At 45.7% G+C, this 27,478-nt stretch overlaps 3 protein-coding genes and 1 long non-coding RNA gene across 4 annotated transcripts in view; 3 read left to right on the top strand and 1 right to left on the bottom strand.

Annotated features, from left to right (window-relative positions):
• LOC103356367 (uncharacterized) overlaps positions 1 to 12,132 on the bottom strand; it is a 12,930-nt gene extending 798 nt beyond the window's left edge. The window contains exons 1-2 of the long non-coding RNA XR_520136.1: positions 12,043 to 12,132; positions 1,467 to 1,471 (exon numbers count right to left, since the gene is read on the bottom strand). This is a non-coding gene — a long non-coding RNA (uncharacterized LOC103356367). The remainder of the gene's footprint in view (positions 1 to 1,466; positions 1,472 to 12,042) is intronic.
• On the top strand, positions 3,583 to 10,512 carry oser1 (oxidative stress responsive serine-rich 1). Its single transcript, XM_008280471.1, has 4 exons — positions 3,583 to 3,942; positions 7,795 to 7,904; positions 8,863 to 8,979; positions 9,145 to 10,512. Exons 2-4 carry the CDS (start codon positions 7,828 to 7,830, stop codon positions 10,025 to 10,027), a joined length of 1,077 nt encoding a protein of 358 aa, XP_008278693.1. The 5' UTR covers positions 3,583 to 3,942; positions 7,795 to 7,827; the 3' UTR covers positions 10,028 to 10,512.
• Positions 12,068 to 19,755, top strand: manf (mesencephalic astrocyte-derived neurotrophic factor). Its single transcript, XM_008280472.1, has 4 exons — positions 12,068 to 12,245; positions 16,283 to 16,410; positions 16,976 to 17,117; positions 18,143 to 19,755. Exons 1-4 carry the CDS (start codon positions 12,158 to 12,160, stop codon positions 18,325 to 18,327), a joined length of 543 nt encoding a protein of 180 aa, XP_008278694.1. The 5' UTR covers positions 12,068 to 12,157; the 3' UTR covers positions 18,328 to 19,755.
• Positions 19,756 to 21,737: 1,982 nt separating this feature from the next.
• rbm15b (RNA binding motif protein 15B) lies at positions 21,738 to 27,053 on the top strand. Its single transcript, XM_008280469.1, has one exon. The coding sequence runs from the start codon at positions 21,738 to 21,740 to the stop codon at positions 24,252 to 24,254; it is 2,517 nt and encodes an 838-aa protein (XP_008278691.1). The 3' UTR covers positions 24,255 to 27,053.
• The last annotated feature ends 425 nt before the right edge of the window (positions 27,054 to 27,478 follow it).

Raw genomic sequence — 27,478 nt, 5'->3', positions numbered from 1 at the left:
ATTTTGTGTCTCTTTGTAGTTGTTTTGTGTCTCTTTGTGGTCATTTTGTGTCTCTATGTAGTCGTTTTGTGTTTCTCTGTTCTTTTTAAGTCTTTTTTTGTCACTTTGTGGTCCTTTTTGTCTGCTTGTCATGTTTCTGTTTCCATCTCTATTCCCAAAAGTCAGCGTCCGACTCTGTTTAGCTTCGTCTCCGGGCAGGTTTGACTTTTAGGAAAGTCTCACTTGTTTGTCTGTAACTTCTTTATTCAAATATAAAACTTTATTGATCTTTCTGGAAAAATTTGACAAGAAGAAATATAAATATGTGTAAATATATATGTATATAATGGAGAAAACCAGCGTCTGAGGATCAAAAGTAAACAGCAAGCAGAGAACAAACTGTACGTAACAATGTGTGAACGTCTCTGCTTGCTCGTGTTGGTTCAGCTAAAGCTGCAGAGTGAGATCCACAGATTGAGAAATCACGGTGTTGTCCGACGGCAGCTGTGTTTTCTCGTCTTTGTCGTCCAGAACAGGTTTGATTACTTTGGTTCTCTCAGTGTTTGTTGTCTGGATCTTTTTCATCTCTGCAGAAACAGAGACACACCCAGCTCACTGCTCAGGGTCCTCCAGGAAAGTCAAACCTGCAGCGCTGCAGAGAGACGCTGAAAACTAAAGCTGATGCTGCCTCCTGGTGGACGATTTCCACTGATGCGCTGCAGACCGAGGCCTGTTTTCAGGAAAAGGATGTCGAGTCTTTATCAAATATCAAAGCATTCCCTCTGATGCTGTGACATATGAGTTAGAATTATGAACCAAATGCATGAATTTGTTGATGTTTATGTCACATTGTTGTCTCTCCTTCATGGCTCTGGACAATAAATACTAACAATTAATAGATGTGACCATCAGCAGACAAAGGACGGATTAAAAAACAAAACAAAAAACAGGTTTAAAGGATTTTAAATTACCTGGAACAAGAGAAATGGAGATTTTCTTTGTTATGCAGGACGTCCCTCGACATTAAAGTGACTTTTTTCAAGAAATCAAACCATTTAGGTCCTTTTTGAATAAAATTTCTGACTTTTTTTAAACCCCTGTAAACCTTTTTTGAAGAAGAAACTGAAATCTGTGGCCACCAGAAAGCACATACATTAGATATGAGATTTTACAGTAGTTTATTCTAATAAAACCACTCACTAGTTTGTCTGTGTTTCTGGCACTAGGATTACATTTATCTGCTGCAGTATTATTGTAATAAAACAAACTGAAACACGAAGCTGTTGCAGCGTCAAACTTCGTTTTTTTTAATACAAGAAACATTAAAATGTGAGTAAATCAGCTTTAGTCAACGTGTCTCAGCAGCCGGCTTGATTTTCCGTCGCTGTTTCGCAAAATTACAAACGAGTTTGGAGTAAAATTTTATTCAGGTTCAGATTTCTGCTCAACATGTAGCTGCTGTGTTTATTCAGCAAAGTCGTTTTAACAACGTCTACGTGTCCGTCGACAGCTTTCTGTCTTTAGTTTAAGGAAGAGGAGTCTTTTAATGTGTTTTTATTGGACGGGGTGAAGGAGACGTGTCCATCCTGTGACTGCAGGTTTAAAAAGTACCTTAACTCTGTGTGTTATTCGCATGATGCCCCCTGCTGTTCAATATGAGGAAATGCATTCAGTACTGGATGGATTAGGACTCAGACGGACTTAAGCATCACTGCGACCAAAACGCAGTGAAAGAAAACAACAGAATAGAATTCCTTTATTCCCATCACACAGCGCACATAACATTAAACAAACAAACAGAAACGTGTCTGCACCACAGTGGCATTTTTATCGTCTTCTGTGTTAGGAGTTTGTGTTTTTATTGAAGAGAGGTGTCTGAATATTGAGAGGGATGTAGGTTTATAAAATATGATGTTGGCAGTCCATCCATCCATCCATCCATCCATCCATCCATCCATCCATTCATTATCTTCCGCTTATCTGGGGTGAGGTCGCAGAGGCAGCAGGTGGACCAGGTCATTCCAGACCTCCCTCCCCCCCGGCGACGCTTTCAAGCTCTTCCTGGGGGATCCCGAGGAGTTCCCAGACCAGCCCAGAGATATCATCCCTCCAGCGGGTTCTGGGTCTGTCCCGGGGTCTCCTCCCAGGTGGACGTGTTTGGAAGACCTCCAGAGGAAGCCTCTCTGGAGGCATCCCTACCAGGGGTCCAAACCACCTCAACTGGCTCTTTTCGACGCGATGGAGCAGCTCTACTCCGAGCTCCCTCCGGATCTCCAAGCTCCTCACCCTATCTCTAAGGCTGAGCCCAGACACCCTGAGGAGGAAGCTCATCTCGGCCGCTTGTATCTGCGATCTTGTTCTTTCGGTCACGACCCAAAGCTCGTGACCATCGGTGAGGGTTGGGACGTAGCTGGACTGGTAAATCTTCACCACGACAGTCCGGTTCAGACGCCGCACCGAGCCGCCTGTCATCTCACGCTCATTTTCCCATCACTCATGAACAGGATCCCGGGACACTTAAACTCCCTCGCTTGAGGAAGCAACTCCCCCCCACCACCCAGAGGAGGCAATCCACCGGTTTCCAGCAGAGAACCATGGCCTCGGACTTGGAGGTACTGATCCGCATCCCTGCCGCTTCGCACTCGGCTGAAAACCGCTCCAGTGTCTGTTGAAGGTCGCGGTCTGATGAAGCCAGCAGTACCACGTCGTCTGAGGTTCCCAAACTGGACACCCTCCTTTCCCTGACTGCGCCTTGAGATCCTGTCCATGAAGACCATGAACAGGATCGGGGACAAGGGGCAGCCCTGGCGGAGTCCAACACCCACTGGGAACGTGTTGGCAGAATATTTGGACTACTCCCCCTAGTGTTCAATGCAGGGAAATGCACCAAAACTTCACTGCAGTTAATTTTATTCGTATTTATCGTCCAGTTTTATGAAATATGTCTACAGAGCATTACAGAGATAAAACCAGAATAGAACAAAATAAAACTCCTTTATTCCCATCGCAGTATGATGACGCCCCCTGGTGTTCAACATGAGGAAGTTCATCCTGTCATTGGAAGGAGAAACTTCACTGCAGCTGTGGAGAAAGAAGGATTTTATTGCTGTTTGTCGCCCAGTTTAAATAAATGTGTTTATGCAGGAACAAAACTCAGCTCGGAACAGGTTCCCCTTGTTGTCATTGGACAGCTTAGAATAAAAATAAAGCATTTGGCCTGATTCTGCCCTGAACTCTTCTCCTGTGAAGCAGCTTTCTCTGGCTGACAGCAGTCTGTCTGCATGGTTCGTGTCTCAGGCCTCTGGTTCTGGTTCTGGTTCTGTGGCAGCAGAGAGAGCGTTTCTCATCTGGATGTGATTTTCTGTGCTCAGCTTTGTTCCTCTGAGGCCGCTGCTGTTATATAACACTGATGTAATCCTTGACTCACGGCTCCGTCCGCGGCCCGCAGCCCGTCGGTCGGAACCAGAACCAGAATCAGAACCGCGGGGCTCGTGTTGTGTCTCCGTCTGTGTGTCCGCGCCGTGGCTTTAATCCGGTTTCATTTCTGATCACTAAAAATAATAAACGTCGCTCGGTCACGTGCGCGTGGCTTTTTTTGGCCGCTGACGTCAGCGGGCTGCGTTGTTGCAGAGTCACTGCGACGGTTCGACTGTAAACAAGCGGCAGCACCGGAGCCCAGAACCGGGCCTTGACCACGGCCCCGCTGCTCCCCCACGGTGCTCACTTCTGCTGTTGAAACGTGACTTATTTTGCTGATCCGAGTGTCCGTGAACGGTTCCGTTACCGGAGGTTCGATTCGTGTTTTCGCGGAGACCGTCGCTGGGAGCTAGCCTCTGGAGCTAGCATCAGGAGCTAGCCTGCTAGCCTCGCTGGCTAGTCAACATCCGAGGGCCACCTCCGGGGAGCCACCCCGCATGCCCCGGGTATCTCCCTCTCCCCACCGCGGCCCGGTTATCCTGAACCGTGAGTACCACCTTCTTCATTTTACAAGGACTTTGAATCCGTTCGAAACCGTTTTGAACTGCGTCCAATTAGCCAGTTAGCATAGCCGCTAACGTAGCATGCTAGCAGCGGCTAACAGGGTGTGAGTGCTTACGACATCCAGTGTTTACAGGCTGAGCAGCTCGGTTCTGTTGGAGGATTAATGTGAATAAACATCAGAGGAGGACAGACTTGTGTGGCAAACAGCTTTAACGTCTAACGGCTCAGTTTGTCCGAGTGTTCCGGACAGAAACCAGAACCTCTGGGTCGTAAACAACACTTCAGGTTTCCACATCTTGGTTCTGCCAACATCACTTTGACACGTTACGCTTCATAAATATCTGCAGTTCTGCTCTGGGAAATATTAGCAGCCAAGTTCTAGATGTGTGTGATTCAACTAAAATCACGGTTTGGAAGATTTCTGGTACATTTCAAAAACAACAACAACAAAGCTCCTTCTTGTTTCGTTATTTTTTGTGATGAAACAACTGATTTATATCAACAGAACAGTTTAATCCTGTTTGAACTGTCCAGTAAACAAACAACCATTACTAAATAAATGAACTGACATGAATATTCTCTCAAATACACACGAAATATTAGAATAAATCTCCTTTATGCTGCAGAACTCAGTGGTTTAACTGTGTAGTGAATGCTGTAAAACATCTGTGGTGGGTTTGTCCCTCTACGGTCCTCGTCTTGTTTAGGTGCCACCAGCTACTGGGTCAGAGCTACTTTCACTTTTCTCTCATACGCTGACGTTCGGGTGATGCTCTGTCACATGAGACAGGAAGCTGGATGAACAACCAGCCACACACCTGATGGCAGGTAGACAAAGCCAACGTACAGGTTTCGTCTGATCCGCTGGATTCGAGGTTACCTGAGAAACCCTCGTGTTCAGGCTGTGGTCAGTCTGCGTTTGTCAGAACTACGAAGCAGCAGCAGCTCTGTGTGCGCGGACCAAACTAACGGCAGGTGGATGTTTGAGGAAGAAACACAGACGTGAGGTCTACATGCAAACCTGAAGACCCAAACCAAAATCTTAAACCCAATGTTTGTACTCATACACTCAGACTGAATTCTGACGCGTTCTTTCTCCAGTTTCAGAAATCTGCAGTTTAATTCTGAGTTGTCATAATTCTAGTTCACCGTATCTATGTTGTTAATAATATAAATCTTAAATTAAGTCTGAACTGGTTCTAGTTGTGTCGTAGAGATCTCTGACTGCAGTTACAGCTGACTCTGGACTTTTGACTCGGATGCAGAGTTCTGCAGTGACGACGTCGGAGGCTGCTGCGGCCTCGTCCGTATTTTTGTTAAAACAGGATTTTCCTCTTTTGTGTTCAAATTAAAAATCTCCGTCGTCCACATAGAAATGTAGAAACACCGTTGAAACAGCAGGTGGCGATGTAACCGTAAACCGGCCAATCAGGAGCTTTGGTTCTGATCGGCTACCAACAATCTAAACGGCGTTTGGATTGATTCGGTTGTTTGGAAGAATAACTGCATTTATGTGTGAATAAAAACGTCCTGTTAGCTAAGTCAGCGTTAGCACTGTCATGGCTGTTGCTCAGAATAGCGTCACACGTGATGTAAACACAGGAGCTAACACTGACGCCACAGACTGCAGCGATAGTGTAGCTGAGCTTCCAGGTGTCTTCATCCCGGAAGGAGTTTTCCTACAGCGACCTAGAACTGTGTTGATGTTGACAACAAGGACGACACGCGTATAAAAGATGTGTTTTAAATAACGTCCGTGTCACTACGACAGCCAGTTTACCTTCATGTCTGAGCGACCTGAAGCCAGGGTTCTGGTGACGTTCCACCACAAGTCTCTGGTGAACGAAGCTCCTGTTTCCCACAAACTCGTCCTGATGAGCTCGTCCTGTTTCATCCTCTGACCGTCTGATCACTTCTGCCAACGCTGTTCAATCAATAATCAACAGCATCATCACAACAATGATGTCTGAGATCTCTGCAGCTATTATTCAGACTAAACTGAATTACTGAGGTCTCTAACCGACGCTCTACGTTTAATGAGATCAATACGCTCGATGGGAATCTGACTGCGTCTTTAAGATCAGAAAAGTTAATCCTTTATGAATCCCACAGCGAGGAAATGTGCAGCAAAGGGAGAATTAAAGCGAATGTCAGGAGAGAATACAGACAAACAAGGAAGATGCATAAGTTCTGTTGATGTTGCACAGATTCTTCCATCAGTAGAGATCTATCTGTACACCTTAATCCTCACTGAGGAGGCTGGAGTCTATCCCAGCTGACTCAGGGTGAAGGCAGGTTCACCTGGACAGGTCACCAGTCTATCACAGGGCTACACTTAGAGACAGACAACCAAGCACACTCACATTCACACCTATGGACAATTTACAATCACCAATTAACCTCAACATGTTTTTGGGAGGAAGCCGGAGAACCCGGCGAGAACCCACGCTGCACGGGGAGAACATGGAGACTCCACGCAGAACGATCCCGGGTGTCCTCACCAGGACGCCAGCCGGTGACCTTCTAGCTGTGAGGCCACGGTGCTAACCACCGATCCACCGTGCAGCAGAATAAATCCCCGTCATTAAACAATAAAGATGATCTTGAACCTTGACACATGCAGAACGGGTTTCCGTTACTGATTAATCTGCTGATCACTTCCTTGATTAATCATTTAGTCTATTAAATGACTAAACATGTTCTGCAGATGTCTGAAGGTCACGTTTTACGTGTCTTGTTTCAAACCAACACCAGGTGCTGCAGACGGTCGACATGTTTGCTTCAATAATTAAACAAACGATGATGAAATGTGATTTAGTTTGAGGTGTGGTGAACATTCAGCACCGACCGGCTGGAGCTGCTCTGATTTATTATTATTATTATTATTATTCAGATAAGTTTCTCTCACATGTGAGAACTCGCTGCTTTCTTTGGTCTCTTGTGACTTTAAGTGAATAATCCTGCAACAAACTATTATTATTTATCATCAGTTATTTTGGCCGGTATTTGCTGGAATAGTTTATTTGTTTAGTTTAAAATGTGAGGAAAAAAATACAGAAAAAATGCTCTGAAATGTGCCACTTCTCAGGGAGATGTCTTGTTCTGTTGGACTTCAATCAATTATTTTTATTGTTTATTAATTAGTTGATTATTTTCTGCATTAATTGAATAGTTTGGTTTGTAAAAGTCAGAAAAATGGTGAAAAATGTCTCGATTTGCTCCCAGAATATTCATTTTGCTGTCACGGAGGAGAAAAGAAACCAGAAAATGTTCACAGAGAAGAAGCTGCAATCACAGAATTAAGACATTTTTAATTTTAAAAATGACTCAAAGTAATTTAAGACTAGTTTTGTGACTAACTGTTGCCTACAACTCCAAATTTATATAATCTGTTGCTGTATAGCCAAATAACTGTTGATGTTTTTGCCTAAAAATGGTTCAATTAAATATTCGATCAACAAAATAGTTCTTGGTTAATTTTCTGATGCAGTATTTTTGACGACGACTTCTTTCAGTCAAATATTTCTCTTATTAATGACATAAATCTTCAGACGTTCATGTTTTCAGCAGTTACAAATCTGTTTCTGTTTCTTAAATGTACACGTTTTTATCTGTTATCCTGTTTCTGCTTGTTTTAAAACCCACAATCTAAACCCACCTGGTTCAGTTTATCAGTGTTTTTAATGACAGCTGCAACTCTGATCTTCATTTTATTATTCTCACTGATCAGTCCAGCCGTTGAGCCTCCTGACGGGGGCGACGGCGTCCTGGTCGCCTCTCGTGGTCGTTAGAATCCGTGTTGTTCACTCTTGTCGTTGTGTGTTTGCTGTGCAGCTGGGTGGCTGGTCAGAGCGTCCTCCTCCCACCATGGAGGCAGGAGGGAAGGACTGCGAGGAGGAGACGCTGCAGTCGGCGTTCAAGAAGCTCCGGGTCGACGCTGAGAGGTAAACGAAGCCTCAGGAACTAAAGAAACAGAAAAACTCAACTCTGAAGCCGCTTATTTAATAAATCTAGTAAATAAAAAAGGATCCATATTTAGATCATTTCACACTGAGGCAGCTGAAGACAGATCAGTCCTGTGGTTGTAGATGAGGTAGCGTGTGGCGGCGCTTCATGCTTCACCATCTCTCCTATAAACATGAAATAAATAAATCCATCTCGTACAGGAACACAGTAGAACAACAGATGTTTCCCTCCAGGGACCAGCAAACAAATCAAAAGACGGCAAAAGGTCTCCAAAGTCTAGGAGGGACCAGATTTATGGTTTAGATCCGGAGTCCTTCAGCGCGACAACAGGCAGATTTTATACAGAAATACTGAAATTATTAACAGAACTCTGGTGTTTTAATGAAAAAGATCTTCTCAAAAAATGTTGTTTTAACAGATAAAACAGAGTGAACGTCCTTCCACAGTTCCTGGATCATAAATGTTCCTTTAATGTGTTTTACGTTTACAGCCGGAGATCAAGTTTGATATCCCGACTCCAGCACAGCAAACAAATAGTCGGCTATTCAGGTCCAGCCCGAGTAAATCCACAGAATCTATCTGCAAACGTGTATCAAACCTGCTTTATGTGCAACCAGAGCTCTTGTCTTTATTTATGCAACCATATTAATTTAATTCACTTTTATTTATGTAGCGCCAGTTCACAACATATGAGGAAGATACTCGTGGACGTTCTGAGACACAAAAGGCTTTCGCAGTAGCTGTTTCTACTGCAGCGCCAAAGCATGCAGGAGAACCCTTGAACCTAAATAATAAGTTTATTCTCATGTTTGCAGCCAGTGTAAAGCCTTCCTGTGGAGACCTGATCACTGAACTTATCGTGTGCAGCTGCAGCTTGTTCTCAGATTTCAGCGCTTCCTTCAAGTTTACGTGTTTTATTTGAACTTGTGCCTCCAGTTTACCCGGAGCTGTGAGCGTCTCGGAGGCGTTGACTCCCAGAGCGCCATCACGAGTCGGTCTGGAGACCAGCGGAGCCAAGCCCAAGCTGGGCTGCCCCAAGGACAACTGGCACGGGTAGGTTAGCGGGTCCAGCTCGGCCAGACAGCAGCAGCAACAACTTTATGTAGCAGACAAACATGGACCTCAGTGACAGGAGCTAAAAACCCCAGAACCTGCTCAGAGTTTTATTCTTCATACTTTGCAGTGCTTCATGCTTCTTCTTTATCACTCCATCTGCAGCTGTATGAGGAAAACCTCCAGAGGAGCCTCCAGAACTCAGCGGCGCCGGAGGTCCAAGTCTCCGATCCTTCACCCCCCGAAGTTCACGTACTGCAGCCCGGCCACGGCTGCTGCCCTGTCGCCCCCTAGCGGCTGCCTGAAGCACCAGCGCCTGGCCGTGCCCGACCCGGCCGAGCCTCGTCCTGATGGACTACCCGGCCCCTCGCTGGCCTCCCCGGCCCAGAAAGAGCTCTCGTCTTCGGTCACGCCGGGCCACATCTCCCCGCTGGTGTTTGGGTCTCGTGCTGGTGATGACACGCGTATCGGGGGCGTGGTTCCCGAGATCCCCGCCGTCATTGTCGCGACGCCCTCCGGGCCGGACGGGAGGAGCTCCGGAGAGCCGAGCGAGGAGGGCGGTCCGGAGAAAAGTGCCTGCAATGGAGCCGAGCCCGGAGCAGCGACACCCCGGAGAGACGGACCCGCAGAGGCCGCCGACTTCCGGGCTTTGTCCGAGCTCCACAGCAGCGGCTCTGCGGACGGCGGCCACGCCCCCTGCTCCTGCTCCCCGGAGGAGAGCGCTCAGGGGGCGGAGTCTGGGTGCCGGTGCCGAGCCGGTCACCGGGGCTGGCAGGGCGTCGAGGTGTACTCCTTCACGGGGCTCCGCAACGTCATCTCGGAGTGCGAGAGGAACCTGCCGAGCCACGAGGACAGAACTCTGAGCGGTACCGCCGCCGCAGCCTCGTCGCCTTCGTCGTCCTCGTCGTCGGGCTCCCCGCGCTCGTGCTCGGAGCAGGCGCGAGCCTACGTGGACGACATCACGATAGAGGACCTTTCTGGCTACATGGAGTATTATCTATACATCCCCAAGAAGATGTCACACATGGCAGAGATGATGTACACTTAGAGGCAGAGGATGATTATTATTATTATTATTATTATTATTATTATTATTATTATTATTATTATTATTATTATATCAGATAAGGAAGTAATACAGTAAAGAGGTTTTTTGTTTTCTGTTGAGGGAAGAAGAATGTCAGCAGCAGCTAGAAGAATGAATCCGAGTGAATCTCCAGCTGGAGTTTAACTGATCTAACCAGGTCTAACTGTTTTCCAGTCCCTCGTCTTACAAGAGCCGACAGAAACACTCGACCGTCTCTCGTCAGTCGGACTACAGCCCCTCCTCGTTTGTGCTCTACTGATCAGTTTGTTTGTTTCTTAATCTTTCAGTTTACAAATGAAGTTGCCAAAGCTCTTGGTGCGAGGTCTTGCAGTAGGAATATGCAAACTTGTAACGCCAAGTGTGGTTCTGTTTGTGGTGTCGTGACCTCGAGAGTCACCGTCTGGATTTCATTTCACTCAATAAAGACGTTTTTGTTGGAAAATGTGCCATCGAGTTCGTTGTCAGTTCGTCTTGTCTCAGTTATTTGGTCTGTTGATAATCTTGTTCAGTTTACAGAAACCAGAAGACATTCACTCTGGAGAAGCTGCAATCTGAGCATTAATCGGGTCAAACTAACAAGTAGAATGAAAGTCAGATACAAGATGTACATTAGAAAAGTGCATGTTTATTATCAGGCAGCCACATTTGTCTCAGAGGAATGAAGACCAAATACAGAGATATTGAAATAAATCTAAAAAATACCTAAATAAATACAGAAATAAATATGAGCAATTGTTGTGTATAGATATATTATACACAACAATACATATAGGCATTTGTAGAAATAGAAATAATATAGAAATATGTGGAGAACAAAATGTCTAAATAAATTTAAAAAACCCAAAATAAATATAAAAATTAATGGAAAAATGCAGAAATAGGTATTAAATATAAAAATCAGTAAATGTCAAAATAAGCTAATAAATCATAAAACTAATTAAATAAAGCAACTGAAATAATTTAGGACAGATGTGTCAAAATATTGGAATAAATACTAGAAGTTGATACAATGATACGTAGAAATAAATAAACAAGTAAAAATAAATAAGTAAACAAATAAATTAATCGAGTAATAATACATTTGTGTGCACATAAACAATAAATAAAAGCTGAAATAAAGCAATAATACATGTAGAGATAAATTACAGACAATGAAATGAAGACATGTTAACTAAAGGAATAAATAAATAATTTGTGTCCACAATAAAGTGATAAAAACAAACACATGTAGGGCAGATAAATGTAGAAATAAAGAAGTAGCTGGAAAAAAAAATATGTAAGAAAATATAGAAATGTATATATAGAAATACAGAAAAAAACTAAAGAAATACATAAAGAAATTAATTAAAAGATATTTAAAAAAATAAAGGAATGTATATTGTGGAAATAAATAAAGAAATCAAAAAAAAGAAAATAAATACAAATAAATAAAAAAAATTAAAGGAATATATATTGTATACATAAATAACTAAAGAAACAAAAAAATTGAATAAATAAAAATGAATACAAAATTAAATGAATAAATATTGTATAAATAAATAACTAAAGCTATCAACGAAATAAAAAAAATAAAAAGAAATACAAAATTAAACGACTATTACTACTGTTATTATTATATTGCAAAAAAAAGAAAGAAATACAGAGATACCCTTCATAAAAACTGAAATAAAGAAATGTAGGAATAAATTCAAGAGGCTTGTTACATTGCGTCCTTTATCATTTCCACAGTTTATTTATTTCTGTATTTATTTATTTACACTCATTTCACTCCGTTGACAATTCGTCTGCCGCTGACATACATAATCAGACCTCGGTGATGCTGTGGACCAATCAGACGGCGCCAACTGGACGTTGTCCCCGGAACGCTGACTCCCCGTCCAATCAGAGGCCAATGCGTGGAGGACTGCGGAAGTAGCGAGGCCTGCTGGCCAATGAGGCGGCGGCACGGCTGTGACGTGGCAACGGGAAGCCCGTACGGTCGCTCAGTTTACCGGCGTTTGTCCGTGCTGAGGCGGCAGCGACCCATGAGTGCGACGAGTCGGTGCTAGGCAGCGGTTTAACGGACGGAACTGTGACTCTACTCCAGCCGAGATGTTGTGTCTGAGCGGGTTGTCGGTGGCCTTCGCCCTCGCCCTGGTGCCGGGACCCGCCGAAGCCCTGAGGGAGGGCGAGTGTGAAGGTAGGTCCCGGTGCTAGCTCCGGTTAGCTCCGGCTGCTAGCTCCGGCAACTTTTCACACAGAAAGGGGCTCGTTTAGCGGCTTAACGCGGAGCCCGGCGCCGCCGCACGGCACCGCGGACGGTACGATGCGTTTAAATGGTGTTTCTACCGTGTTTCCGAACTGGACTCGTCCAGCTACGTTACCGCCGTTCGGTCATAAAACCGTGAACGGTCCGAGCAGCGCGGAGCCGTGAGTCAGAGCAGCGGAGCAGCCCAGCAGACAGCAGGTTCACCGGAGGTACAGGTCCCCGGTCCGGTCCCGGTCCAATAAACAGAGCCCGAAAAGTTCCAGAATCAACCTGCGAACCTCCAGTCTGGGTTCATTACTCCTGAATGGACCGTGGGAGGAACGGTTCCGTCGCTTTACCGTTAAAATTCATTATTTTCCACAACATCTGTAGTAAATTCTATTTAATTTGATAAACGCAGGGAGTCAGATTAATGATTATCTGTGTTTACTGTGAGGTTTGTCTATTTATTGTATTCTATATTTAATATCACGTGGTCCAGACATCAAGGTTTAAAGCAGAATTTATTCTGAATTAATATTATTGTAGGATTTTGATGTTATTTAACTCAGTGAGATGATGTTTTATTTTCTGTCGTCTTAAAGTGTCTCAGCCGTAATACTGAAACGTGTCAGGTGAATTTTTAGGGTTATTTTGTACTTTATGTTCCTGTAATGAATAATTTCAGATGATATAAAGACGACATCAGCGTTTTCTCTCTAAACAGGATCCATCACGATGCTTACGGACTGTTTTCCCTCCTGTCTGTGTTCAGGTCACTTAACCGGTTCTTCTATTGGGAACATTGTGACCAGAATGTACATTGAATGCAGTTTTATCTGGATTTTATTGTCTTTACTGGTTTTCTGGCCCCAGTACGACACTAAAAGACGCGTTAAGTTGAATTCTGTGACGTCTCACTGAACACAGCTTCGGTTGTCAACGATTCATTAATCACCAAATCGTTCTGATAATCGATTGTTCTCTGTGAGAGCAAATCAACCCTTTAGATTCTCTGATTGCAGCTTCTTAATGTGAATATATTCATTTTTCTTTTCGGCTCTGTGACTCTAAACTGAACATCTTAAGACGAAACAACACTTTTGTCATCTTTAGCTCCGGAAAACAACTTTCACAGTTTTTTTTGACGTTTTAAAGGCCGAACATCTAATTGATTATCAGAGAGAATAACCGACTGATTAACGTCTCAGTAACGAAGCAGCGTCCCGTTTAAATCTCATCGTCACACATCCAGTAAACATCCGACTGAGTTTCAAGCCTCCTTGTCGACTCAAGGTTTCATTGTTTGGTATTTTTATGACTCTAGAGGGTTTTTTTCAAACTAATTCTTCTGGTGAACGTCACATGATTAAGAGAGAAGATCCAAAAAGATCCACGGCTGGTTTGGACGGAACCAAAGATCCACATTCTGGGTTCTGACTGAGGCGATAAAACAGATTTTAGACAAAAAACAGCCAACGTTGGGGCGTCAGATCGACTTTTTTTCACGTTGATTGAAATTTCTACTCTAAAAACCTGCGATATGTTTGTTATTTGATGAACATGTTTTCTTTTTCTGTAATTGTTTCTGGATTTTGAGTTCGTTTGCACCAACCACAACAATAAATCATCCAGATGAAGGCGACAGTTTGAGCTGAACGCCGCCACACCGACGACTTCTGACTCGTTTAATCTCGTCGTTTGTTATCATTGAAGCCGAGCAGCCGCCGTCGTTCTGGTCCAGGTGGACGTAGTGAGAACGTGGGGGTGTTCACAGGTGGTCTGTTCCTCCCACCGCCAACAATAATGGATTAATCCTGATGCAGATGTTGATATGGAGCCTTTCTCCTGATCGATGGACCAACCGGTCAGTCTGGAGCGTAACATGATGCTAATGCTACGCTAGGACTGGTAAACGGGACATCAAGACTCCGAATGAAGGAGGAGCTTTAGGAGGAGTGGTGCTGGTCCCTCCAGTAGAGTCATGTTGAAGCTGATGCGTTCTTTATTGTTGACGGTTATTTAATAAACCCTCTGGATCACTTTACTGGCTGCGAACAGGAGGAAACACTCCTCCTGGTTTCTAGTTTCAGGTCTAACATGTCGAGCTCTTGTCGTCTGCGTCTCCTGTGAAGTCGCCCTTCAGCCCGAGGCGTCTCTATTTATACCCTCCTTATGTAACACACATGTTCCTGCACAACGTGGACCGGCACCGAGTTCCTGTCAACGTAAAACACACGATTAACGCGTAATTAAATAAAACGCTGTGAGCGGACAGAGCGCTTCAGCCGCCGTCTTTGGCAGTTGATTGGTTAACCACCAATTATCTGATAATAATCAGATTTAATTGATTCTTTTTTAGGCGTATTTACAAAACGATTGCTGGATCTGTTTCCTCAAATGGTGTTTGACTTTTTAACGGACAAAACTCGTCACTTAAAGACGCCTTCGGGGTTTGTCTCGGGTCAGAGTTGGCCTGTTGGGAGGCGACTGTGTAAAACGGCAAACATGGAAGAGTTTCTGTTGCTTTTTTTGACAGAAATCTTTTATTTCAGACGATTTAACAAACAGAAAAGATCAGCTACGCTCAAGTGAATCAAACCCCAGTTAGCAAAGCTGCTTGACAGATGAGTTTTGTTGGGTTTATTCTAGTTTCTTATGATTTTGCTGCTGGTTATTTTGGATTCTTCTGTGCATTAAAACCGATCACTCCGGCTGTGAGGGCAGATAAAACGGCTCCATTAATCAACACCATACTCACTGACTGCAGCCTGAACTCCTCCAGCGCCGGCGTCCAGTTAAACTTTACGGTTAGTAGAATCACCTGCTGCAGTTCTGGAGGCGTTTTGTTTTATTCCAGGTGCACTGTAAGATTATTTTAAACACAGAGATCTCACCTTGTTTCTGGTGTTTTTGGTTAAAATCGTTTCTTTATTGTGCAGCCGACCAGATGGGTAGAAGCCTGTGCTCAGTGTTGATCAATGACGTGATCGGTTCTTGTCAAACGTCTCAGGAGCAGTTAATTCTCCAGCTTCTTTCTAGAAAAAGATAAATCCAGTTTAGTTTAACCAGGTGGCGTCTGAACCGACCGGTGGACAAACACGTCTGTGATCAGGAAGCTCTACCGCGGTGAACACAGCGTCTGGTCCACGTGGGTCGTGTCTTCGTTTCCTTTGAGTCTGAATGAAAAACAGAAAAAGTTTCAAGGAGCTTTATTTGTCCTGTCAGCTCACATTCACACGTCAGTGGTACGACATTAGTGCTCAGGTCCTGATTTTTGTAAGAAAAAGCTGAATAAGTGCAGTAACACAAGAGCAACATCTATGTGAAAGTAAAAATACAGCAATAAGTGAAGTAAAAGATAAAAACATTAAGAGAAGAAAGCCACAGTTAGTTGTAGCTTCACGTAATAATCTGAGTTTTTGGGGGTAAATGTGCAGAAAAGATGATTTCTTTTGCCCTGATATTCTCTGTTTCAGCCTCAGTTCCCATTTTTGTCTCTGTGACGGGGGTGGAGGATGTAAATAAACCAGATTTATCCTCACACTACTAATATTAGAGGACGGATAGAAGTTCAGAGAGCATCAGGACGTCTGCACCATTTGGGTTTTTGCAGATATTTACCATCTGATTGTGTTTGATAGTGAACATGTTGTTGTCCTGCTGGTGGATGAAATACGAGGAAATGTAGGAAAATAAAAACAAAACAAGAAAACTGTCAACTTTCATATAAAACAATCAGGTTTTCAAACTAAACCGTAAACTTTGAGCCTGATGGGTTGACTTTCAGTTTGATGCCAAAATTTTAACACCTTCATCACCTGATATGATGATGATGATGATGATGCTGCTTCATCCCTTCATTTTAATCAACTAGATCAACACGTTAGAAAGCAGTCAACAAACCACCAACCACGGCGAAGCTCGGTGACCACGTTGTTGAGCTGCTACGTGTCCGAGTTGTTTAACGTGCTGTTGCTCTGTTTCAGTGTGCGTCACCTTCCTGGGGAAGTTCTACCAGACGCTGAAGGACGACGGCGTCAACTTCAACAGCGCCGACATCGAGAAGGCCATCGTGAAGAGCTGCAAAGACGCCAAAGGGAAAGAAAACCGCTTCGTGAGTAAACCGAGCGTTTCTGGGCTGTGGAGGGAGGCGGCGGGTTTCAGATACCAGTTTTTATTGAGGAGCGTAAACTGTTGACTTTAGAAGGAAACTTTCTGTGGATGAATGTCGGAGCGTCGGATGTTTAACTGAAACTGCCTCAGTGAAAATACGTGAAAAGAAAAAGTCCTGCGTTCAGGTTTCTGCTGTAAAGTGAGATTTCATCACAACGTTGGTGTTTATGAAGTGGTTTGTTCTCAAGATTTCTTCTGCTGTTTGTGTTTATTTACATTTTTATTACCACAGAATATAAACGTGATTAGTTTAATGTTATTAATTACTTTCTGTTTGTCCTGAAAACTATCACAAAGTACAAACTCTGCTGCTGACCGTGTTGAGTCTAGTTGTTAAATAGACGCAGGAATCCGACCAGTTCCTCCTCAGACTGTACGAATGTCTGGTTTTTAAAGCTCACAGCCGCTCGGCAACACCAGCGCTGACTGTCTGACGTGTTCACGGTGCTTCTGAAGGCGTAGCTGCAGCTGACATGAGTGACGGATTTGTTTCTGTTTGCTTCCAGTGCTACTACATCGGAGCGACGAGCGACGCCGCCACCAAGATAATCAACGAGGTTTCCAAGCCGCTCAGCTACCACGTTCCCGTGGAGAAGATCTGCGAGAAGCTCAAGAAGAAGGACAGCCAGATCTGTGAGCTGAAATACGGTACGAAGGAAATCAGGATGCCGTGTCTGTCTGAGATGTTTTCACCATGTTTTATTTATTTAAGAGGTTCAGTGACGAGTACAGACGTATGAAATATGATGATGATGATTGTACGAGACTCTGTGGACTAAACAGTTTTTCCTTAAATGTGTTGAGATGATTCGGTGAGTGTTTGTTGGACTAGAGGTCCACATGATCACAACCAGCGTCTTTACTTTACTACATCGTGACCTGAAGCTTTTTTTAAGGCTTTAAGTCTATTTTTTAAAATTCTTTATGCACCAGCGGCTGCAGATGCTCCATGCTTTGAGTGATGGGAGTTGGAGCTTCCTGTTGTTCTGGTAGCAGCTGGTTCGGGTTCCTCCCGCCTGAACGGGACCTGCAGCGATCCGTTTGTCTGCTGCTGCAGGTTCCACAGCTTGTTTAGGAGGCTGACCACATCCTGTACAGCTGGTAGGGGGAGACCTCATAGAGTTGGTGTTTTGTTCCTTCGTCAACCGAAACGAGGAGAAAAATCCAACTCAGGAGAAAAACTACAGCTCAGAACCAGAGCTGCAGGATTAAATGAGAACTAATCGGCTTTCTGTTTATAAATGAACACGATCGGCTTCAGTGTCGACGTTTACGATGAACTCTGCTCGTAGAAACCTCCGTAAACGTGACGTCACACCGTTTTGTTCCTGTTGTCACTGAGCAGCTCCGACTGTAACGGGCCTGTGAGGCGTTCAGGGAACATCGGTGAATTGTGGCATCTGACAATAAACAGACGTCCAGTAGGTGAGGAGTTTAACCAGTGAGCGGCTTGTAGACGTTATCGGTGATGGTCAGAAACAGCTGGACCACAGGCTCCTTTAAAATAGTTTGTTTGATCAGGAATCGTCTAAAAATCATCACATCTCCTCACATCCATCCAGTGAGAGCTGATGTTCTTCACTGAGCTGTTACAAAGTGTTAACGTTTGAGTCCCAGGAAGTGTCCAGGAGCCTGGTTCGGTTCTGACCGGTTCTGTTTTCTCCCGTTTCCAGACAAACAGCTGGACCTGACCACGGTGGACCTGAAGAAGCTCAAAGTGAAGGACCTGAAGAAGATCCTGGAGGAGTGGGGCGAGTCCTGCAAGGGCTGCGCCGAGAAGTCCGACTTCATCCGCAAAATCACGGAGCTCATGCCCAAGTACGCCCCGGCAGCCGCCAAGGCACGGACAGATCTGTAAACAAACAAACAAACAATCACAACAACAACAACAACAACAACCTGGGACTTGATTCGGACCCGATCCAGGAGGAGGTTCTGGAGACCCTGCACAGATTCAGAGCTTTAGATGTTAACGTTTTAAACCGGGAGCAGCACCGGGAGCCGACTTCTGCTCACGTAGTCGAAACATTTCACTTAAATTCTCACCGAACCCCCAAATTCTAATCAGAGCAGCAGCTGGAGGTCATTCAGCTCCTCAGAGCGACGCAGTGGTCCGTAAACGAGACGGAGACGCTCGGCGGGACGAGCTCACGTCAGGACATCTGCTGGAGAATCAGTCGTCCAATCAGAGCCGTTTATCACAAACTGCTCGATGATGATTCGTCTTCTTTTAACTCGACTAACTCGACCTTCTCTGGCTGCTCTCGTGTCTTTTCACTGTCGTGTTTGTCCCCTGATGAACCTCTCGCGAGCCGTTTTCCACTGCAGGAACCCGACCAGAACAAAGTGCCAAACTCACCACTGATGCTAAACGAACCTCCGTCGTCGCGTTTTGCCCGGTAGCTACCGTCTGGTGCATCCTGGGACGTCGTTCCCGTGAACCGCTTCGAGCTCCTGCAGTGGAAAACCGCCTCGAGTTCACCGGGTCGTTCCCACGAAGCCGAGTCAGGAAAAACTCACTTTAAACCAGAAGCTTAGAGGACAGCCGGAGCAGCCAGTTAGCTAAAAACAAGGAGCTCGTCTCAGCCGGGGCGATGGTTCTGGAGGTGACGGAGGTCAAACCACCTCCTGTAGATACCACCCCGGTCTGGATGCAGCTCATCGAGGTCGAGCGTACGAGGATCAGTAGAACCCCACCTCTGATTTCACACTTTAGCCCATCATTGTTTCATCTGTACTTAAATTTGCACAAAAAAAATAGTAAAAAAGTGAGAAAACGTTGAACCCGGCGCGTCCGTCTTCATCATTTTGCACAGAAACACGAACTGAACTCGCCGACACGGACGAGTTCTGGCACATTTTGCTCTTCATCTGTCTGCGACGTTAGAAATGTTCCGGTTAAATATTTATTAAGGTTTTTTTCTTTGGAGAAGCTTCTTTCACCTCTAATATCTGGTTATGGTTTGTTCTGACCCGTTCGTGTTGAATCCACCTCCTCCTCCGTCGGTAACAGTTTAGACTAGAGACGAGGAGAAGCTCGCGGCGGCTTCCTGGACGTCGGGACGCGAGCCGTTTGTTGTTCTTTGTGCTGGTGACGGTGAATCTGAGCTGCTGGAGGGGAAACGTGCTTCACGATGCGAGCAGATGGCGAGTTCTTCAAAACGGCGAGACGTCGCGTTCGATCCGACTCGACGTGGGAAAAGAAAACTGTTGACTTTTCATGTAAGAACCAGTCATTTGTTACAGCTGTACTATTCTACTTTTTCATTAAATTATGAAAAACTGCGCCTGGACTGGTTTGATTTCAGCTCCGTCACTCCACCCACACGCTCTCGTGAACCTTCATTTAACATCGAGACGAACAGCAGACTGGACATCTGGACGGTCACACGTTTATTTATTTTTCAGTTTTTCCGGCTCAGAGCTTCAACACCTTCAGCTGTAAATAAAATCAGCTTAATCTGAGCACATGTACGTCTGTGTAGAGAAAACCGATGGATGAAGCTCTGAACCAAACGATTGGACTTGATTAAATGTTTTTGTTTTATCTTAAGAGTTAATTGAGATTTAAAAAGCCCCTCATGGCTGCACAGCAGAGTTTACAATAAATATTTAATAAAATGTGCCTTCATGTGTTCTTCCAGTTACTTTTGAATGCCTAAACTTTTATTTCTTTATATTATTATCATTTCTTTATTTGAAAAACAAAACAAAACATACATTTAACAATATTTTTATTTTATTTTAATTTTTTTCCCCCAAAGTTTATTTGGTTTGTACAAAGTTGAAGAAGCCTGTTGAGAATAAAATGTTATTTTATTTACATTTTTTGCATTTACAAAAACAAAACACTCATAATCAAACTTCACCAAAAACCAAATTAGTCACAATAATTTTTCCAGGTCAGCAGAGAGCCGTTTCTCAAACCTTCTGTGTTTCTGTCCGATGATTGTCTTAATTGATACTCGTTAGCCTGAAATATTGTATTATAAGTCAATAAATGTTATCTGTGTGATATCTATTAAAACCTTTTATTCTCTTAAAAACATACAGCTACTGAAATTTAAATTTAAAAATAAACTAATTAAGTTGTGACCTATTTCATTTAATTTGGATGATTATGGCTCCCAAAAATTCCAAAATTCAGGAGCTTAAACTGTTAGAATTTCCCTCATATCAATAGATTTTTTTATTTACTGAGCTAGAGACAGATGCACAGTGTTTATACTGTTTGAATCTATATTTATAGAATTTTAATATTTTGAGATATACTTTTTTTGATATTATGGAGCAGTAATTGTCAAAATAAACATTTTACTCAACATGTAATGAGTCTAGAATATGTTAAAATAAAATTTAGTATCTTCAATAACTGATGGAAAATATTAAACTTTCACAATATTCACTTTTTTTAAAAAAAATGCACCAGTGTTTGGGTTGGAAAAATGTCAGCGTCCCATGTCATGATATGCGATGCAAAAAGGTGAAAATGACTTGAAAGAGGCACAAATAACCAAAACTTACACAAAAATCACAGCACAGACAAAAAAAACACAGAAATGATGCCAAATAAAGAAAAGAGCCACAAAAACTCAAAATATGAGACAAAAACAGGAACAAGTGACAGAAAATCACAACAAAAATATACAAGACGACACTAAGAAGCACAAAAACTAACAGTAAAATGTCAGAAAATGATCCCAGAGAGACACAAACAACCACAAAGAGGAACAAAAAACATGGAGACAGAAGATGACCCCAAAGAGACGTAAACAACAACAAAAAGAGAGAAAATGACACCAAGGAAACACTGAACAGCCCCAAAAATCACACAATCTGGGCCTTAAGAGACAACAACAACAATAAGACAATAAACAACCAGAAGAACAGGCAAAACGACTCCAGACACTTGGATGTTTAAATATATTTTTTCTCCAGATGCCAGAAAACTTCACTTTATTCCAAAATCTCTGCGTCCTACGTCACGACGTTCTACGTCATGACGTCCCCGCCCTCCTCTGGGAAAGCGCACATTCCTATTGTCCAAGATGGCGGCGTCAGTGCAGCTCCTCTGATGCTGACATGTTTTTAACCGAGTTTCGCCTTTTAATTCGGCTTGAGAGCGAACATTCCGAGTCCGGACGGCTCGCCGGTCTTCCCCGCAGCGCAGGTCTGCCGCTGAACTTCCGCTAACGCTCCTGGAAGCCGCTCCCGGGACGGATTCCCGTCGCAGGCACCGAAAAGTTTGAGCTCCATCATCCTTTGAAAATGAAGAGGCAGGCCGGGAGGGAGACGAGTCCGTCCAGGGCCGTCACCAAGCGGGTCCGGGAGCGGGAGCGGGACAGCGCCCGGAGAGAGGAGCTGCCGCCGCCGCCGCTGGCTCTGCTGCTGGCGGAGAGCCGCGGATATCACCGCCGGAGCCGGAGCAGGGAGCGAGAGAAGCCGCGGCTGAGGGAGGAGCGGGCGGCCGCCTTGGAGCTCCACCACCGACACGAGCTCAGCCTCCTCGGCCGCCCGCCGCTCCGGACCACGGCGGCGGAGCTCCCGGCCGCCCGGCCCGGCACGCTGGAGTACAAGACGCTGCTCATCAGCAACCTGGGCTCGCAGGTGTCGGACGAGGACGTGGAGGACGCGCTGTTTCACGAGTTCAAAAAGTTCGGGGACGTCAGCGTGAAGCTGTCGCACACTCCGGAGCTCGGCCGGATCGCCTACGTGAATTTTCGGCACCCGGAGGACGCCAAGGAGGCCCGGCACGCCAAGTCCTCCCGGTTGGTGCTCGGCGACCGGCAGCTCAAGATCGAGCCCATGTACGTGAGGAGGCGGAGCGTCACCCCGCCGGACGTCGGCTATCTGCCCCTGCACGCCCCGTACCCCTACCGGCAGCGCTCCCTGTCGCCGCCCGGGCCGGGGGTGAGCAACATCAGGGACCTGCGGGCCCGGCACTACGCCCTGGAGACCCTGACCCTGAGCCGGGAGCGGGAGCGGCTGCTGGACTACTACGGCATGCTGGACGAGCGGGGGCGGCCCTACGGCTTCCCCCCCATGCCGGTGGTGGAGGACTTAAAGCCGGAGGACGACCAGCGGGCGACCAGCAACCTGTTCATCGGCAATCTGGACGGCAACGTGACGGAGGCCGAGCTGAGGAGGGGCTTCGACAAGTACGGCATCATCGAGGACGTGGTGATCAAGCGGCCTGCTCGGGGCCAGGGGGGCGCCTATGCGTTTGTCAAGTTTCAGAACCTGGACATGGCCCACCGGGCCAAGGTGGCCATGCAGGGCCGGCTGATCGGCGGCAACCCCATAAAGATCGGCTATGGGAAGGCCAACCCCACCACCCGGCTCTGGGTGGGAGGGCTCGGGCCCGGAAACTCTCTGGCCGCTCTGGCCCGAGAGTTCGACCGCTTCGGCAGCATCAGGAACATTGACTATGTGAAGGGGGACAGCTTCGCCTACATCCAGTACGAGAGTCTGGACGCCGCTCAGGCCGCCTGCACCCAGATGAGGGGCTTCCCTCTGGGGGGCCCCGAGCGCCGGCTCAGGGTGGACTTCGCTAAGGTGGAGGAGAGCCCCTCTCGGCCCTTCCCTCCGGGGTACCAGCCTCCCGTCGCGCTGCCCTCCCACTACGACCTCCTGGGGGAGGCCTACAGCCGCCATCGCAGCCTGGAGCGGGAGCTGCGGGGAACCAGGGACCGCTCCTCGCCGCCCTCCCACAGCCTCCTCACCCAGAGGGAGAGGGAGCGGGCCCTGCTGGAGAGAGACTTCGCCAGCAGCCCCACCCGCAGCCTGGAGAGGAGGGCCGGCGTGGAGGCGTTTGGGAGGAGCAGCCGGACGGCGAGGAGCCGCAGCCGGAGCAGGGAGCGGTGGCTGAAGGAGCGCGAGGAGCGGAGGAGCCGCAGGAGGAGCCGCAGCCGAAGTCTGTCCGCCGACCGCCAGACGGACGACCGGGAGAAGGAGCGGGGCAGGTCGCGGCTCCGGGGTCCAGGTGGAGCCGTTTCTCCGGACGCGAGTCCAGACCGGGCTCGCGTTCGGGCCCCCGACTCCACCACGGAGCCCCGGGACCACTCCCCCGACAGCGGCGGGGGGCGACACTCCGCCGCCAACGAAGACGACGCCCCGTCCGGCCGCCACCACAGCAAGAGGTCGTCCAGCGACCACCTCAACAACCACCACCACCGGGGCAGCGAGGTGGTGGCCGCCGGCTCTCCCGCCATCCACACCGACACACACACCTCGTCGTCCCCGGGCTCGCTGTCCGAGTTCGCCCAGACGTCGCTGTCCAAGATGTGGCACGGCTTCTTCGCACTGAAGAACAGCAGCTTCCCCACGGACCTGTACCTGCTGGAGGGCGGCTCCTCGTTCTTCAGCACCGTGATGAAGGACAGCCTCCGTCAGCAGAACCAGAACCAGCCCAGCCAGCTGAAGATCGCCCAGCGGCTGCGCATGGACCAGACCCGGCTGGACGAGGTGTCGCGCCGCATCAAACTGGGCCGCCCCGACGGCTTCGCCATCCTGCTGGCGCTGCAGGGCCCCGTGGACCGGCAGGCCCCCGCCCCCGAGCCGGGCCTGCAGGTGCGCCTGCTCCGCCACCTGGTCACCTACCTGCGGAACAAAGAGGCGGCCGGGGTGGTGAGCCTCCCCGCCGCCAAGGAGGGCGGTCCGGGGGCGATGCTGTACGCCTTCCCCCCCGGAGAGTTCTCCCAGCAGTACCTGCAGGCCGCCAAGAGGACTGTGGGCAACCTGGAGGAGGAGCACATGGTGATCGTGATCGTTAATGACACTAATTGATCCAAACACTGAAGTCCAGACACTCACACACACACTTCCATGTTGTTCTGGACTACGGCACTACGGCCTCAGAGTTCTGAGGGTTCAGAGACACGGACAGACACTGAGGGGCAGGAGGACGAGCTGCTGCCCTCACAGGCAGCTCTCTGGGGGCTTTTCTACTACAGACTGTAACACTAAAGCTGACGGACTGTTTCTATGCTTGTTTACTTTATGTTCCTGATGTGGGCTCCAGCGGCTCCAGTGGGACTGATTGTACTGTACCGGGTCGACCTGAGCCGTCCCGCCGCTCTCTACTCTACACACTCAGTGTTTTTAATTAATTGAAGCATTCCAGTCGTCTGTTCTGAGCGCTGAGTGTGTGTCTGTTCTGGTGTTGCATGCTGGAAAAGAAAAAAAAAAAGTTCTATTTTGTCCTTTTAGAAGAAGAAAAAAACCCACAAATGTTCTGGAGATGTTTGAGTCACGCTGGTGTGAAGTTTGATCATGTTCTGGTTTTATATTGTAAACATTTATACCTTTTATTCACTTTTAATACATCAGTCCATCCGTCTGTTTTCCACCTGAGCTGCTGCTGCTTCCTTCTTTGTTTTGTTTCCATCAGCTTCACGCGTCACTTTAATCCTGTTTGTCCGTTTAAACAAATAATAAGGCAGCTTTGAAGGAAAACGAAACAGTTCAGATGTAAAAATATGAAACGCAGCAGAACAAGAACAAAGAAACTCGTAAAATACGTGATTTTAATCCTGAATTTGTCGATAAAATAAAAGTTTACATTTGCTGAAATAGAAAAACAAGGAAAAGAGACGATTTCAGACATGAGTAGGATCAAAAAACTATTAGAATAACAGCTGATAGTTTTTTAACTCTGGAGCTCAAACAGTTTCCTGAAAACAACCTGAAGTCCTCGACGGTGGAAACGCTGCCTGGACTTCAGCCCAAAAGTCTCAGAAGTTCTGCAGCGAGACTCTCGCTCAGAGTCGAGTCACGAGTTTCTGATCAGACGTTTAGTTTTTTTTTCTGCGTCTGATTCTTTTCTGTTTTTACGGTTTCTGGCTGTTTAAGTTGCATCACTTTCGTTTTAAACACACTCGGGTCAAACCCGCCTTCAGAAGGTTAAATCATCTCCAGAAACGTTCGTCTGAATTAAATCCACCTCCAGCAGCAGATAAACGTTTCCTCTGGAGCCTGAAGTGACTCGACTTTGTGCCAAAAACAAACTCCTGAGCTTCAGATTGAAGCCGCTTTTCAGATGATAGAAGCTGATTTATTAAATTGAAAATCGTTCTGCAACACGTGATCGTTTTCCTCGTCCATAAATCTAAAGATCTGTTATTGATCATTCTGTTGATCTGTTGTTCTAGAGCCGACACGATGCTGGTTAACGTCTCACCAGCACTGACAAACCTCCAGAAGCTTCAGCTTGATAACGTCCTGATCATCGGTTTGACTGTTTCCTCCAGACACGAGTCTGAATGTTCAGATTCCAGCCTCATAACCGTGAATATTTCTGGTCTTTGCTGTCGGTAAACTGATTAAATTGTGGACATTTTTCATCTTTTTCTAACATTTTACAGACAAAACAAGGAATTAATTAAGAAACTAATCGACAGTGAGGTTCATCACAGCTCTGCTACGATGGAGACGAGTTTCTAAAATGTTCAGATGAGAGAATCCAGCAGCTTTAAAGGCTCAAACGATAAACCAACATGTTGGAGATTCATGTAGTTTGTTCATAACTGAAACGAGTCCATTTGACTGTCAGCAACATCTATTGTTTTCCAGGAACCTCGTAAAAGTCAGTCGGAGGGAAAAGTGTGTTTGAACAGCTTCAGGTTTGATCAGAGTTTCTGCAAAACCGAGGACGAAATCTGTCTTCAGTAGGAGAGAAGAGACGACGATAAACGGTTCAGGTCTGAGTGAAGATGTGCAGCTAGAAACCATCGATTAATCCAAAAGATCAGATATTTAGCAGCCGACTGCCCAAAACTTCTAAAAAATCTGAATAATTAACTCAACATCCAAACAGCTGCTGATTATTTCCCTGTTTCAGTCGATTAAACGATGATTTTCAGCCCAAAACGAGACGATTTCTCCTCGTTTCTGAACCTCGACGTGCTTCAAACAGACAAACTCCAGAAGACGACGAGTTCTTCATCATTCAGGTTGTTTTTTTTTTTTTCACCTGTAATGAAAAGTTGATTTTTCTCCATTTCATGCTGCGTCTTGTTCCCACTCATGGAAACGCTTCTTCCTGCACTTCTCATGAAAACCAGTCAAATAATCTCACATCAGGTCGTTTTTTTTTACACATTTAAAGATAAAAACAAAACAGAAATGTCTGTAAAGTCAAACTGAAGACATGAAATCGGCAGATTTTTACCTCATCACTCGAACATTTGATCTGAAATGTTTTGACATGACAACACTCATGGTTTTGCCTTTTTTTTTTTATTCCTCTCTCCTGTCCAACGTCGGCGGCGGCGGGAACATTTCAACCTGTTTACATGTAAATTAACTGTTTTTGTTTTGTTTGTTTTCTAAAGTTGCTCCGGAGAGAGAAACGCATGTCTGAACGTCCGCCGCCACGTCAGCCGCCTCCAACGGGTTCTGGACGATAATCTGTTGGAGAAAAAAAAAACTAATAAAAAAAAAGGTTCTGTTTGTGAATAAACGTCTGAAGTCGTGTTGACGTCACGCAGACGACAATCTCTGGTTCTGGTTCTGTGTCCACATATAAACATGTATTCTGTATTGGAAAAAAAAAAAAGTTTAATAAACATTTTATGCTCTTTCTAAGTTCGTGTTGACGCCTGTTCAGCAGCTTCATGTGTTTAAACAGCAGGTTTCTGTTCATGAATATGTGTTTACAGCCTCTCATTTAACCATAACTGTCCAAATACGGTAGAACTGGGATATTGTTTATCCATAAATCCATGTAAATAATAATAACAACAATAATTATGTAGAACTTTTCCTCCCGGTTCTGAACAGAAAGAAAAAAGGATTTAAACAGATTTAAAAGAAGTAAAACAATCTAAAACTGTTTAAGTAAAGATGTTTAAAACACAAAAACCTGCAGAAGACATTATATATGATAGATAGATTTTAAATTCAGCTAAAAAATTAATAATAATGATTAAAATTATGATAAAAAGTAAAATTATATACACATAAATCTTAAATAATAATAACAGTAAGCATCATTAATATTAGAGATTTTA

This window comes from Stegastes partitus, unplaced genomic scaffold, assembly GCF_000690725.1.
Source record: "Stegastes partitus isolate 25-593 unplaced genomic scaffold, Stegastes_partitus-1.0.2 Scaffold196, whole genome shotgun sequence".
NCBI lineage: Eukaryota > Metazoa > Chordata > Actinopteri > Pomacentridae > Stegastes > Stegastes partitus.
This window is presented reverse-complemented; position numbering and strand designations above follow the sequence as displayed.